The 14,072-nt window shown below is 33.4% G+C and overlaps 1 protein-coding gene across 6 annotated transcripts in view; it reads left to right on the forward strand.

The window, feature by feature from the left end:
* Window positions 1-14,072, forward strand: part of NAA16 (N-alpha-acetyltransferase 16, NatA auxiliary subunit) — a 66,430-nt gene that overhangs the window by 15,014 nt on the left and 37,344 nt on the right. For 3 of the 6 annotated variants that reach the window (XR_008493346.2, XM_054446575.2, XM_063650782.1), the window contains 4 exons: window positions 3,352-3,471; window positions 4,523-4,549; window positions 5,873-5,968; window positions 11,275-11,381. Coding sequence is in view for 4 of the 6 variants with exons in the window: in XM_054446575.2 (XP_054302550.1) it covers window positions 3,352-3,471; window positions 4,523-4,549; window positions 5,873-5,968; window positions 11,275-11,381 (350 nt within the window). In the remaining 2 variants the exon portion in view is untranslated. The remainder of the gene's footprint in view (window positions 1-3,351; window positions 3,472-4,522; window positions 4,550-5,872; window positions 5,969-11,274; window positions 11,382-14,072) is intronic. The other 3 variants (XR_008493347.2, XM_054446576.2, XM_063650783.1) reach the window with 1 other exon arrangement.

Raw genomic sequence — 14,072 nt, forward strand, 5'->3', positions numbered from 1 at the left:
AACAGTTGTTATGTATCCGGCAAGGTTCCAGACACTTTATTATTAAGCCATTATTAACTAGTTTAATCCTCATAACAACCCTATGTTGTAGTTATTATATCTGTTTTGGAGATGGGGGAACTGAGAGATTGAGTAGCCCCAAATCATACAGTTCAGTAAACTGGAGAGTGCTGGATTTGAATCCAGATTTCATTCTCTTAAGCAGTATATTACACTGCCTTCATATTGAATATGTATCTCTGTATATCCATATATAGTTAATTAAATACAGTGAGAACCATAACTGATGACACTGGGATCATCATGAACACGAAGGTCATTTATTTTCATTATGGGCTAATTATGAAGACAGGATCCCTATAGTTTTAACAGCATTCATCAACAAGGGGTCAAACAAAAATTTTCACAAAGCTTTGCTCATTAATTCCCTTTCCCTGAGCAATATTGTATTAAATTGAATGTCCAGCTAAAATAATAGTTTAGAACTAAAGTTCCATACAGTTGTAGGACCTCTGAAGTCTGAAGCTTAATAAAAATAATAGCTAATATAGATTTTAAAACTCTTCTTCTATTTGAGTATGGTAATTGCTTAAATTGCTTTATTTCATTTAATTTTTTAGCACTTTTAAGGTGGATACTATTTACTAACCCCATCTTACAGTGGAAGAGACTGAGGCTTAGAGAGGTTAAGGACTTGCCCAAAGTCATCCAGCTTTTTAAGTGGTAGAGTTACAGTTTCCAAGCACATCAACACGTCCTTCTGACTTCAGAGCCCTTACTTTTTTCTAAAAAATAGACATTCTCAGGACAGTTTTAGGTTCACAGTGAAATCTAGAAAAAGGTACAGAGAGTTCCCATATATCCCTGTATACCCACAGCCTTTCCCACTGTCATGCTCTATGGGTTTTGACAAATGTATAATGACATGTATTCACCACTGTAGTATTATACAAAGTAGTTTCACTGCCTTAAACATACTTTGTTTCACCTTTCCATCCCTCACTCCTGCAAACCCCTGGCAACCACTGATCTTTTTACCCTCTACATAGTTTTGCCATTTCCAAAATATCATATAGTTGGAATCATACAGTATGTAGCCTTTTCAGATTGGCTTTATTTTTGCCAAACCATCTCTTGCCTGAGAAAGATTGGCTTCTTTCACTTAGTAGTGTATGTTCTTTTTTCCATACCTTTTCATGAGCGTCTTACTTTTAACTACTATACTCTTTCTGGTTAATGTATAGCACATGAGTGATTTAGTTTTTATTGTGATTCATATTAATGACACTTTTAAAAGTTATTGATAAAATATGGGTAAATAAATATTCTGGTTTCTGTCTTGTTCTGTTACTTATTGATGGTAGCAAAGAGGAAAAAAGGCAATTATTTTTCCTTTCTGAAATATTATTGTCGTTTCCTGATTAAATCTTAACTCAGGTTGCTGTTTCTCTTTCTTGGTATTTGTCCTGTAGCATCAATAGGAAGTGCATTCAATATAATCCATACGTTAGATTATTTAATCTTAAAAAAAAACAAATAGGGAATGCAGTTAGGTTATACTATTTAATCTTCAAAACAAAAACAAATAGGGAATGCAGTTTTTGAAAAGTAAATATGGTTCAGTGAAATTAATTCAAGTTAGTATAGGCTGTGAATGGTGGTTCACACCTGTAATCCCAACACTGGGAGGCTGAGACGGGAGGATTGCTTGAGGTGCGGGAGTTCAGACCAGCCTGGGCAACACAGACTCCATCTCTACAAAAAATTAAAAAATTTTCTGGGTGTGGTGGTACATGCCTGTGGTCCCAGCTACTTGGGAGACTGAGAAGAGAGGATTGCTTGAGCCTGGGAGGTTGAGGCTGCAGTGAGCTGTGATTGTGCCACTTGCACTTCAGTGGATGACAGAGCAAGACCTTGTCTCAAAAAACAAAAATAAATCTGCAGATTGCCTCATAGTCACATTTATCCTTATATTGCTAGTGAGGCTAATTTGGGGGCCGTTAATTTGAATACGTAGCCCATGCTCTGTTATCTACAGAGACAGATCATGGTATTACTTTTAGTTTTTCACTGAACTTTGTAGGTCCAGAGACCTTTGATATTCACACAGTTTTCTTTGTGGTCATTAACTTTTTACGATCCTTTAAAAAGCTTTAAAAGTTGGAGATTTCCACTTATTTATGAATATGTAGGTATATATATATATTTGTCCTATGCATTCCTCTAGTAATAACCTTTGCTTCATGGTAGTAGCAAATAACAGATGTTTTTTGAAAATGAAAAATACGCTGTTGTCTATTATATCTGGGATAAGCAGGGTAAAAATTGGCCAGAAGATAATCGTGGAGGAATGGGGCATGTTTAAAGTTTTAAGTAGCAGACATTTATATGTATTCATTTTGTGACAGGCAGTGTGCTGACTACCCACTTTCTCCACGTCACAAAGCTAGTTAGTGATGGAGTTGGTAATTATTCCTATTTCAGTTTTATTCTAGAGTTTGAGTGATATATGATATAAAAATAGTAAAAAAAAAAAAGTTCATAAGACCTGCTATAATATACTGCCTCTTCCAACATGATGAAAGGAGAAATAGTATGACTTGAAGACATTTTAAAGGGTTGTTTGAAATAGATTGTTTGGGGAATGGGTAATCTTGAGGGCAGGAAGCTGAGGTATGTTCTTTTTTGAGAATCTCCCCTTTATCTTGGATTAGTTGTGTTTCCATCGTATTTGAGAGGTCTGGGTCCTCATTCTCCACACCTCCTCTTAATTTGTGTGGCTTAGTAAAAGGATTTGACCTTGTACCAACCCGCTGAGCTGACCTGTACGTGAACATGGCTTGTGTGGTTTCCTGTTATAAAGTGGTGTTTAGTGTTGTAATTTCACTGAGTTAAACTTCTCCAGTTTTAGTGACCTTGAAAGGAAACAATGAGAATTGAGTGGAGAATTAATATATGAACTGATAGGAAAGATATATTTAAATCTTGTAGTAGGAAGATAGGAATGCTTCACTAGAATTATTTGCCAGTCTAATTTTGTTGTGTTTGTGTGTGTCTTTAGTTATTTCAAAGAGTATAAGATGTGTGTAATGCAAAAGTTTTTTTACTAACAAATTAATGTCCTATGTATTTGTTTGGAGTGTAAGAGGGAGCCAAAAATAAAGGTACAAATGAAGGTTCACTTCTGAAGGCAAGCTGTGCTTAGTTACATAAACTGCAACATGCCCAAAGGGGAAGGATACAGAGTTCTGTCTTTTTAACCATCTGTTCACTGATAATGTTTAGTGAAGTCCCTGGGGTCAGATAGATATTTAATGTTTAAAATGAATATGTCTTTAAACTTCATTTCAGGGGAAATACTGTTGAAATTGGGAAGATTAAAAGAAGCCAGTGAAGTGTTCAAAAACTTGATTGATCGGAATGCAGAAAATTGGTGTTATTACGAAGGCTTGGAAAAAGCTCTACAAATTAGTATGTAATGATTTTTCTCCTCTTTCTCGTAACTACTGATTGAAGTATAATAAAATGTAAAGTTGTAATAATACTTGGGAACAAATAATTTTAGCATTAGTACTCATTTTTCCATTTAGTAAAATTATAGGTTAAACATGGGAGTAAAAATGAATTCAAATAGTTACACTTAAGTGTAAGTGGTTGCAGATATGTTAGGTTCCTTGACCCTTACCTGTGATGGTATTGGAAGGTGAGACAAAAAAAAACCATACCAATTTAGAGTAGAGACATGGGAAAGAAAATGAGCATTCCCTTTCTGGGAAGTGTTGTAACTATTTAATATTTTAAAATCAGTAGAGATTCATTACCTTCAACCTCTAAATATAAGAATTGGGCCAAATAATTATTGTTGAGGATATTTGCTTTGATTTCAAACTAGGCTAATTTGTGTAGAGCAAAATGTTACATATCTTCCTTTGAAATTTGGTAACTTTGGCCCTTTTCAGAAATCTAGTGTCAGTCCAAGATTTTTGTATATTTTCATAATTGTTGGCAGGAACTGTTAATATTCCTAAAATCATATTTACTCATGAATAAATATATTCCTGAAATAATTATGAAATTGGCTCAAAGATGTTGAAACAGCAGAATTTTTTTTTTTTTTTAGAATTTTTAAATTTAAAAAGTTTGGTAAATAGGTAGCTACCCACATTCATTTATAGTAGTATAAGCTACAAGAAAAGTTTAATTGTTGTATCCTCACTGGTATTAATTAATTCTGGTGTTCTTTTTATGTTTAAAATTTAACACTACAAATTGTTAAAAATTTATTTTAAGAAAATGATTAAAATCACAATATTGATTAAAGTAATCTGAAGAAAACAGCAAAACTCGTGTGAAGGTTGAAAACATGGGTTAACTATGATTTTTCTTTAAACTAGTAACATTACAATTTATAAAAATATTTTCATGTTTTACTAAAATGAATAATATGTTCCATATGTCAGGATTCTTGGTTACTATAAAATGTATTGATTACAAAACTAATTACACTACTTTATTGTTTTAGGTAACTTACGACCTTTCCTTCCCCGTGGTAAGTTCTGGAGCTCCAACTTGTGACTTTAAGTAGGATTTATACGGCTTGTTATATCTAGGGTAGTGGAGAATTTTTTTTTCATACTTGGCGCTTGTCATTCTCTAAGATTAGGCACGAACATGAGAGTATTTTTAAAATACTTATATGCAGTTCATTTATGTGTTAGTATCAGGGTCTTTAATATTTTGTGAAGTCTCCAAATCATTAACAGAGAGCAAGGTTTGTTTTTTTTTTCCCCCCCCCACATATCCTTGGTCTTAAAATCCAACCACATTGGAGCTCCAAAACATATTACTGGGGGAAGGAATGTGTCTAAACAAGATCACACCCCTTCAAATGTGGTGTTTACAATCTTGATACTTGATATTAATCTTGAATATCAATGCTTATAAACACTACATTTACTACAGAGATACCTTGTCTGCTAGCACCCAGGGTTATTCTTAGGATAGTTATTTTTCTGTGGTTTAGACCACAGAATTTGGATTAAAATCTACTTAAAACTTTATAGTTCAAAAACAGGTTTGTTTGCTTTTTCTTAAAATTCCACTATAAATTATCTTATTGCTTATAAATCTTTGTGAATTATGCAGGATATTATTTTAGAAAGATAAACTATACCCAGATCCTGTTTGCTTGCTTATTGTTGTTTCAGAGTAACATGTAGTTTATGTATAGATACGTCCTTTATGTGGTACTATAAAATTAGGTGGCTCTTGGTTGGGAAGATACAACTTTCTGTTAGAAGTGTAATTTATATCTTTTGGAAGGATAATGGAGTTTCATTGAAGATTTTAAGTGTTAAAGTTAACATGGAAGTTTAGTTTATCTTTTTGTATTTTAAACATTTGCAATCGTAATCCTAAAACTGTTGCTCCTTTGAGCCTAATCAACAGACATTATAGGCTTTTATGGGGATATATGTAGGTTTCTTTGATTCAGCGTGTTTACGTAGGATATGTTATTAGAGATGACGTTATAAAAAGATTTTCTTTTCCATGAGTTGTATGCTAAAGGAATATAGAGAAGTGCAGCATATCTTGAGTCTGTGATGGCTTGTATATGTGATTTGGGTTGTATTTAGAATCTTGCGATGAGAGAAGTTTTGGATTTCTCTGGAGATGAGTTTAAAACAGTGACTTAACTGATTATAGTATTTTGCCACCACAGAGTTTTAAATGTCATTTTTACCAAAATTGAAAGCAGCTTTAATATTGTTAATGCAATTTTATTTATAACAAAATTTTAGAAGTTTGTTAGCATTTTACCATAGATAAAAGTTTTGATGCTATGAATCTCACCCATATTTACTGATAATAGGCACTTTAGAAGAGAGGCTTCAAATTTATGAAGAAATTAGTAAACAGCACCCCAAAGCAATTACACCCAGAAGATTACCTTTGACTCTTGTCCCAGGTAATATTAAGATGTCTTTTATAATACTAATTATTTGTCAGAATTACTCAATGTTATTTATATTTTAGAAACGTGTTTCTGGTATAGAGTTTATGTTTACAGCAATCTTGGAGTTGGGAGTGAACAGTTATGAGTGTATTATTTATATGTTAATAAGAGTGTGATACTTCAATGTGTAGTTAAATGTTGATTTTAATATTTGAAGTTATCTATATAAATATAAAACTGCTTTTCTTAAGTTGATCTCATAGAGGTAGAAAGTAGAATGATAGATACCAGAGCTGGCAAGGGAGGTGTGGGGGAGAGATGAAGAGAGGTTGGTTAATGGGTACAAACATGCAGTTAGAAGGAATAAGTTCCAGTGTTTGCAGAGTAAGGGACTGTAGTTAACAACAATATATTGTATATTTCAGGATAGCAAAAGAGAGGACTTGAAATGTTCACAACACATAGAAATGATAAGTAATCGAGGCGATAGGTACCGTAAATACCCTGACTTGATCATTACACGTTCTCTGTATGTAACAAAATATCATGTACTGCCTAAATATATACAAATAATATGTATTGGTAGAAAAACTGCTTTTTCTTATGTGACTTTTTAAAAAGCACCGTATTTAGAAGGTAAATTCCCTATAATTAGTGACAAATTACATGTGGTATCATGATTTGAGTGGTAAAAGTTTTGAAGTTTTTTAGTTTTTGTTTTTGTTTTTTTTTCCGAGACAAGATCTTGCTCTGTTACCAGGCTGGAGCTGGAGTGCAGTGGCGCAATCACTGTAGCCTCAAACCCCTGGGCTCAAGCTATAGTTTTGAAGTTTTTATCTTCTTTTTTGAGCATAAATTCAAAGAAATAGTTGTGAGCTGTTTGCACCTACCATGGTGTTTTAAGAACAGAACATCATCATTCCCTCAGAGTTAACCACTTTCCCGAGTTTTGCTTTTTCTCTTGCCATTACTTTTATTTTTAGAGCTCCATGTATTTTGTATTCCTGAAAACAAAAACAGCTTTTGTACTTTATATAAATAGGAGTACTCCGGTATGTATTCTGTGATTTGCTTTTATTGTACAATAGTATATTCATGACCTTGAGTCAAGTTATTGTATGTAGCTGAACTCATTTGCTTTTGAGCTACATAGGAGGTAGACAGTATATTAGCTCTTCAGGTAGCTAATATCTTTGTTGAGTTTTTAAAAAATTATGTGTTTTTGTTGAAGTCTTTAATTTTAGTTGTAAGTGCTATAGATTATGAATTGTATATTGGGACTTCTGGTATTTCTTTTGACACAAATCAGACTCTGGAAAGCTAATATAACTTAAAAGTATTCTGGAGAGGCGAGGAGTATATTTTCTATTCTCATAGTGGCAAATATTTGTTTAAATACTTGGGTTATAAGTTTATTTTTACCAAAATATTGATGAAAATTAAACATTTTTAGTTGACTGACTTGTGAAATACCTTGTAGAAATGTATTTGATTAGACAGTAGATAGAAATTGATTTTAAAAATTCATTTTATACTGTTGCATTTCAATTCCACATATGAAGAGTAGTGTTCTTCTGATCCTTCATTTTTTTTTGTTTTGTTTTTGTAGAATACAGAGAACAGATTTCTCTAATGTTTTCCAGGGAACATTAAGTCCAAGTGGATATTAATAGGCTTGGTAGGGAGGGTGTTAGTGTGCTTTTGCTGTTCTTCAGCCAAGTAAGTTTGGGAAACTGGGTTAGACACAGCTATCAGGTTTCTATAGGACTTCTCAGAGCTTTTAATATACACTTTGTGAATTTCAAAGATGGGAGTATATGTGAAGTGAGGAGTATTTTCCCCAGTAAAAGTGTCTTGTGGAAGATGCTTAGGCTTACATTTCTGTATTTCTTCCTTCTCTTTGTTTTAAAAAATAATAGCTTTTTGAAATATAATTCATATACCGTAAAACTCACTTTTAAAGTGTGCAATTCAGTGTTTTAGTATATTAATCATGTTGTGCAACCATCATCTCTGTCTGCTTTCAGAAATTTTTCATGACCCCAAAACGAAACCCCATACCTATTTCACTCCCTGTCACCCCTCAACCACAGCACCTGGCAACCACAAATCTACTTTCTGTACCTATGGATTTGCCTGTTTTTGGACATTTCAAATAAATGGAATCATACCATATGTGGTCTTTAGTGTCTGACTTCTCCTCCTTTTATTGGTCTCAAGGTATATTTTGTGTTTCACAATATATTGTGTGTAGGGGGGATATTTCCTTAGGAGCTTTAAAATGCATTCATATGCTTCTTAGGAAAGAAAGAAACCTTGCTTAGCTTTAAGATTACAAACAAGACTTCTTTGTTCTCTTTTTCTCATTTGGAACATGGGGCTTCAGATTTGTACTGCCTACATTTATTTCCATAGACAATATAAGTTTGCTAAAAGCCCTTAGTATGTGGCAGTATAGGGTAGGAAATATATTTTTACTGGAAGAGTAAAAATATACATATATTTTTTATTGTAAAGTGTGATTTAGGTTAAAGTGGAACCATCCTAGACTCTCTAGGACATGCTGTCTTTGAAATGCCATAAAAATCTTTTTACAAAACAGGTCTCAATGGAGGGGTCTGATGGCATAGGCTTTCAAGGTCATCATCGCTTTGAGGTTCTGACAAATGTGTATTTACAAAGCTCCAGTGAATATATATATAATTATGCAAATACTTAATTTTCTCTGTGCAAAGCCGAATATTTCATGATTTTTTTGCCTGTCTAGAAGTGCTTTTATGTGCAGTTAGAAAGCCATCTTGGCATTATCAAAAGCAGTAAGATCTTCCTCAAGAAACATGATACATCTTGAGAATGCAAGGTGAAAGTTTTGAAAAAGCCTTTCCATTTTTTAGATAAAAGGGCTTCATAGCTACAGAACAATAAGGAAATTTTCTAACACCCGAAAATATTAAGCACTCTAAAAATAATGAACGGATAAAGCTACTTTTCAAAATAATCAGTTCAGTTCATCATGTTCTGTTATGCACCGGCTGAAGGGTAGAGAGAGGGAAGGAAATAATCCAGAGTATTAAACATAGAATACTAATTAAATTTTGCTCCATTATTTAGAACGGATTTCCAGTGAATAAGAAACAGTCTATTCTTGCTGTTTACACTGATTATTTTAGGAATTCATGTAAATACGGACATCATGTTTTGGGGACATCATGCTAATGTATCTAGATGAGAATTATTCAGGTAACCTGTTTTGTGAGCAGTAATGCTAAACAGGCACATAATAATTGATGGAAAAAATGAGATATATAAATCATAAGTAATCTGGGGATGTGGTGTGTGACTGAGCAGTTGGGTAGCTGTGTAGGCTTCTTGTTTAGGTGATGCATTCACACAGTTGCAAATTAGGTAAAAAGAGTTTATAAGTGAAGTCTTTTTCTTGTCTGTCCCCTGGCAACTAAGTTTACTTTCCTGAAGACATCCATTGTGATCAGCTGATGGTGTGTTCTTCTACAAATACATTGTGCATGTGTGAGCCAAAATATGTGTGGGAGATTTGTTTAAGGTCACCCACCCACTGTGCTTTTTGCAAAAGTTCAGTAACATGGATTGATGGATTGCTGCACACCTGGGTTTTCTTTTCACTTAACCTCGTATTTGGAGATTAGTCCTGGATCAGCACTTAAAGAGCTTCCTCATTCTTTTTCATACCTGCACAATCTAATCAAATTTGTCAATATGATCTGAATAGACTGAGAAAGTTGACCGAGGAGTTCAGAGTGGCTTCTGCCATGAAGATAAAAGGCTTGTTTTCTCAGCGGGTGATTGCAAGAATAGAAAACAGAATATTAACTCTAAAATATAAAAACTGTCAGATATCAGAGAAGATAAGAGACATTTATTGAGTGATTACTATGTGGAAGACATTGTTTACTGTTATATTCTTATCTCGTTTGAGCCATACAAATGTACTCTTGAGGTCAGTGATGGTATTGCCTTCATTTTACAGTGATAAAACTGAGGTTTTTAATGGACAAGTTATTTGCCCAAGGTTGCACACAAATAAGTGGAGAAGTCTGCATTCCTCTAAAAAACAGCATCTGTTATTGTCTACCACAGTATTGTTAATTTCGTTGTATACCAGAGGAATTACTGGAAAGATTCGGTCTCTGAAACTATTTTTGATTTTTAAAGAAGCAATGGTGTATAATTTAACCCAGGATGAAGTTTTATGTTGTCTTCGTAATCTGTGATTTTTCAAAAGACCAGTATTTTGTGTATGATCTAATAAGAGATTAGAGATTATCAAAATACAATCTTTATAGTTAATGGAGTTAAATTTTTTATGACATCTAATTATATTGAGTATGCATGCATGTTTTGTTCAACATGGTCAGTCACAACAAATAAAAATAACCATTTTGGGTTGTTAGATTTTGTTTTGCAGTGTTGTGATTCATTAAGAAACCATAGGAGGTCATTTCAGTCATCTTACTTGAGGCTAAATCATTCATGACATACATGTGTTTTTGTTTTTTCTTTCCAAATGATTAGGTAAATCCATGTCCTTATGTATTAGTCCATACTGTCAAAAAGTTCTTGTATCTTTGTATTTAAAGTTAAAATTCTTTGAATATTCTCTGCTTTCAAAAGGTGACGACAAAAATCATTTGTAGGGGTTTAGCAATGAAAGAATTATTTACTTGATGTTGCAAATAGGGTATTTATTTTAGTTGTAATGTTAGAATGCCCATGGCTCAGTCTAATGTCTAACATAAATTTACCTTATTTTTATTGTTGGTCTCACTCACTGAGATGTTAAGTTCTAGTAAAAAATTTTTTTATTTTATTTTATTTTAATCACTGCTCTATCCCCAATACCTAGAACAGTACCTGGCACGTAGTAAGTGCTTGACACATTATTGTGGAATGAATGAATGAATGAGTGTTGAAGTAAATGACAAGTTGATTTGGGAAAACATTTGTAAACACCAGCTTAGTGTTTAAAAAGATCTTTTGGCTATCACTTGAATATAGTGCTGGTTACAGTAGTCTGCTGCAGAGTGCTTTATGCATGTCTGCAGGGTTTTGAGCTGTAGACTGAGTGTGCTAGTCAGTGAGAGATTAGGAAAGATATTTGATATTGTGCTAAATTCAGAATGGATAGTTGATAACTTTTACTTAAAACTGTATGACTTTTTGGATTTATAAATTGGATAGGAGCATAATTGTTTCTGAGGGAGCTTTATTTTTATTTAGAAAATCATTTTAAGAATTGTTTGCGTGAACCAAAGAATAACAAAGTATGCTTTTGTTTCTAGGTGAAAGATTTAGAGAACTAATGGATAAGTTCCTGAGGGTTAACTTCAGTAAAGGCTGCCCACCCTTGTTTACTACTTTGAAATCTTTATATTACAATACAGAAAAGGTAAAATTTGGTATTTATTCAGATTTGCTATAGTCTTTTTACTAAATTGTAGAAAGATGTCCATGTAAATAATGTGTTATTACTTAATCATTTTCTCTGTTTCAGTAATGTTACTTTACTTTCAGTCTAATTACTGAAATTACATGCCTGTAGTATAAGTAATATCAAAGTAAAGCGTTTATGAAAGCACTAAGATTATAAAGGTTGTTTATTTTTAATGGGTATACTTTTTTTAGTAGGATTTTAAATTTGACATTGTTACCAAAGGTATATATTTATTCTGTGATTATTATTTTATGGTACAATTATGGATTTTTAAATTAGTTATGCATGATTTTAAAGTTAGAGCTTGGATAATTGAGTTAGTGCAACAGTAAAATGCAATTTGGTCAAATTACTGGTACAAATTACTAGTTTTAATCAGTAGGCTACATTTTAATAAATACAGGTTTAGCTAGTTCTTGAATAAAGAATTGTCTTTCTGCTTTTTAAAATTAGAAAATAGGCCAGGTGTGGTGGCTCACGCCTGTAATCCTAGCACTTTGGGAGGCCGAGGTGGGCAGATCACGAGGTCAGGAGATTGAGACTATCCTGGCGAACATGGTGAAACCCCGTCTCTACTAAGAATACAAAAAATTAGCCGGGCGTGGTGGCGGGCGCCTGTAGTCCCAGCTACCCGGGAGCTTGAGGCAGGAGAATGGCGTGAAGCCGGGAGGCAGAGCTTGAAGTGAGCCAAGATCATGCCACTGCACTCCAGCCTGAGTGACAGAGCGAGACTCCGTCTCAAAAAAAAATTTTTTTTAGAAAATAGGCACTTAAATCTTGGTCTTCAATTAGAAAGATAATTAAAAGTTAATAGAAAGCAAGTTATACTTGTATTTCCAAGTGTTGCTTCTTATTAAAGTCTAAAATCTTGTTTTTTCTATAGTCAGTTTTTTAAAGTTACTACTGGATAAGGAAAATATTTTATTAGAAATGCCAAAAAATTTTTAGTTAAGCTTCTGTCGTATTTATTTAGCTTTGATTCATAATAATTTGTAAATTTGCAGTAATTGTGAATAATACAATGTTGGAAACATCAGTTATAGTTGATTGGCATTTTCCTACCTGTGGCAGCAGGTTTCATAAACAAAAGAAACAACTGATGATATCTAGTACCCAGTTAGAAAAAAACATCATTTATGTTAAAAAAAACAACCAAAAAAAAAAACCTTACAATTCTTTAATGTCTATTGTATGGTCTATTTGACTGCAGTGTTTCTGCTGTCAGTTTTTTGAGAGATAGTGATTGATTTCTGTGTAAACGTGTACCCGGTGCCTGCCAATAATTTATCTAGATTATTTAACATTGGGTAAAATTGTTTTGTTCTTTTTGGTGAGGGTGACAGAGAAGAAAGGTTAGATGAAATGTCAGAAATAAAAAGAGATCTTATGTATGTGAATTAGAATACTTCTTTTATAACAGTCTTGCAGCAGCTACTGACTACAGTGGACATTAAAGGATTTGTGTCTCTTAAGCCATCATGGGGCTTTCACAGGGTGTTGTTCACAGGCATAGGCTTTTTACTTTTTAAAAATTCTTCTAATATTGATCCAAAGTTGCCATTACAAAAATGCTAAACTTTTTTTGGTATTTTATATAAAGCATGAAAATTATATTTTTGAATAAGGCACTGAGAATACACTAATTCATATAGGAACCATCTCTTTAGTGTTAATTTTAAAGCAAGCAACAGGAATGCTATTTTATTAGAAATGCCAGAAGACCAAGTGTGTTTGCAAAATGAATTAAACTGCAGAAAATTGAGCTCAAGTTATCTGAATTTAGTATAGTGAGAAAAACTTTGCAAGTCTAAGAACTGTTTCTCAAATAATTGTGGCCACATGTATCTGTGATTGCTCATGAGACCATTTTATTTATTTTATTTTTTAATTATTTTTCAATTAAATTTTGTAAGTTTTGTGTTTGACTTTTTTTGTGGTTTCAAAAAAACTATTTCAATAGTGTTTGGGGAGTGGGTGGTGGTTGGTTACACGGACAAGTTCTTTAGCGGTGATTTCTGAGATTTTTGGTACACCCATCACCTGAGCAGTGTGTACTGCACCCCGAAACCATTTTAAAAACTGCACATTTCTAACTAGCAGTGAGACCTGTTTTTAGTAGTTAGCTGGATTTTTAACTTTCGAGGAAGGATTTCAAGGAGGTGAAGTATGATAAACAGCTATTGTTTGTAAGTTTCCAAATATTAAAGAGTAATTCATGTTGGTAGCATGAAAATGAAATTGTCTTTTGAAGTTAGTTTAGAATGTAGTACAGCTGCAAAAAATGTATTTCTTAAATGTCTCCAGCATTTAAATTTTCTTGGCAAACTAGAGTTTGGGTAGAGTGGAAGGCAATGAGTGGTTGTCAGACAAATTCCATAACTTTTTTTTGTTTGTTTGTTTTGTTTTTGTTTTTTTGAGATGAAGTCCCACTCTGTTGCCCAGGCTGGAGTGCAGTGGCGCGATCTCGGCTCACTGCAACCTCCGCCCCCCGGGTTCAAACGATTCTCCTGCCTCAGTCTCCCAAGTAGCATGGGAATACAGGTGCCTGTCACCATGCCCAGCTAATTTTTTGTATTTTTAGTAGAGACAGGGTTTCATGATGTTGACGAGGCTGGTCTTGAACTTTAGCCTTAGGTGATTCACCCA

The sequence above is a fragment of the Pongo pygmaeus genome, chromosome 14, assembly GCF_028885625.2.
Source record: "Pongo pygmaeus isolate AG05252 chromosome 14, NHGRI_mPonPyg2-v2.0_pri, whole genome shotgun sequence".
NCBI classification, from domain to species: Eukaryota; Metazoa; Chordata; class Mammalia; order Primates; family Hominidae; genus Pongo; species Pongo pygmaeus.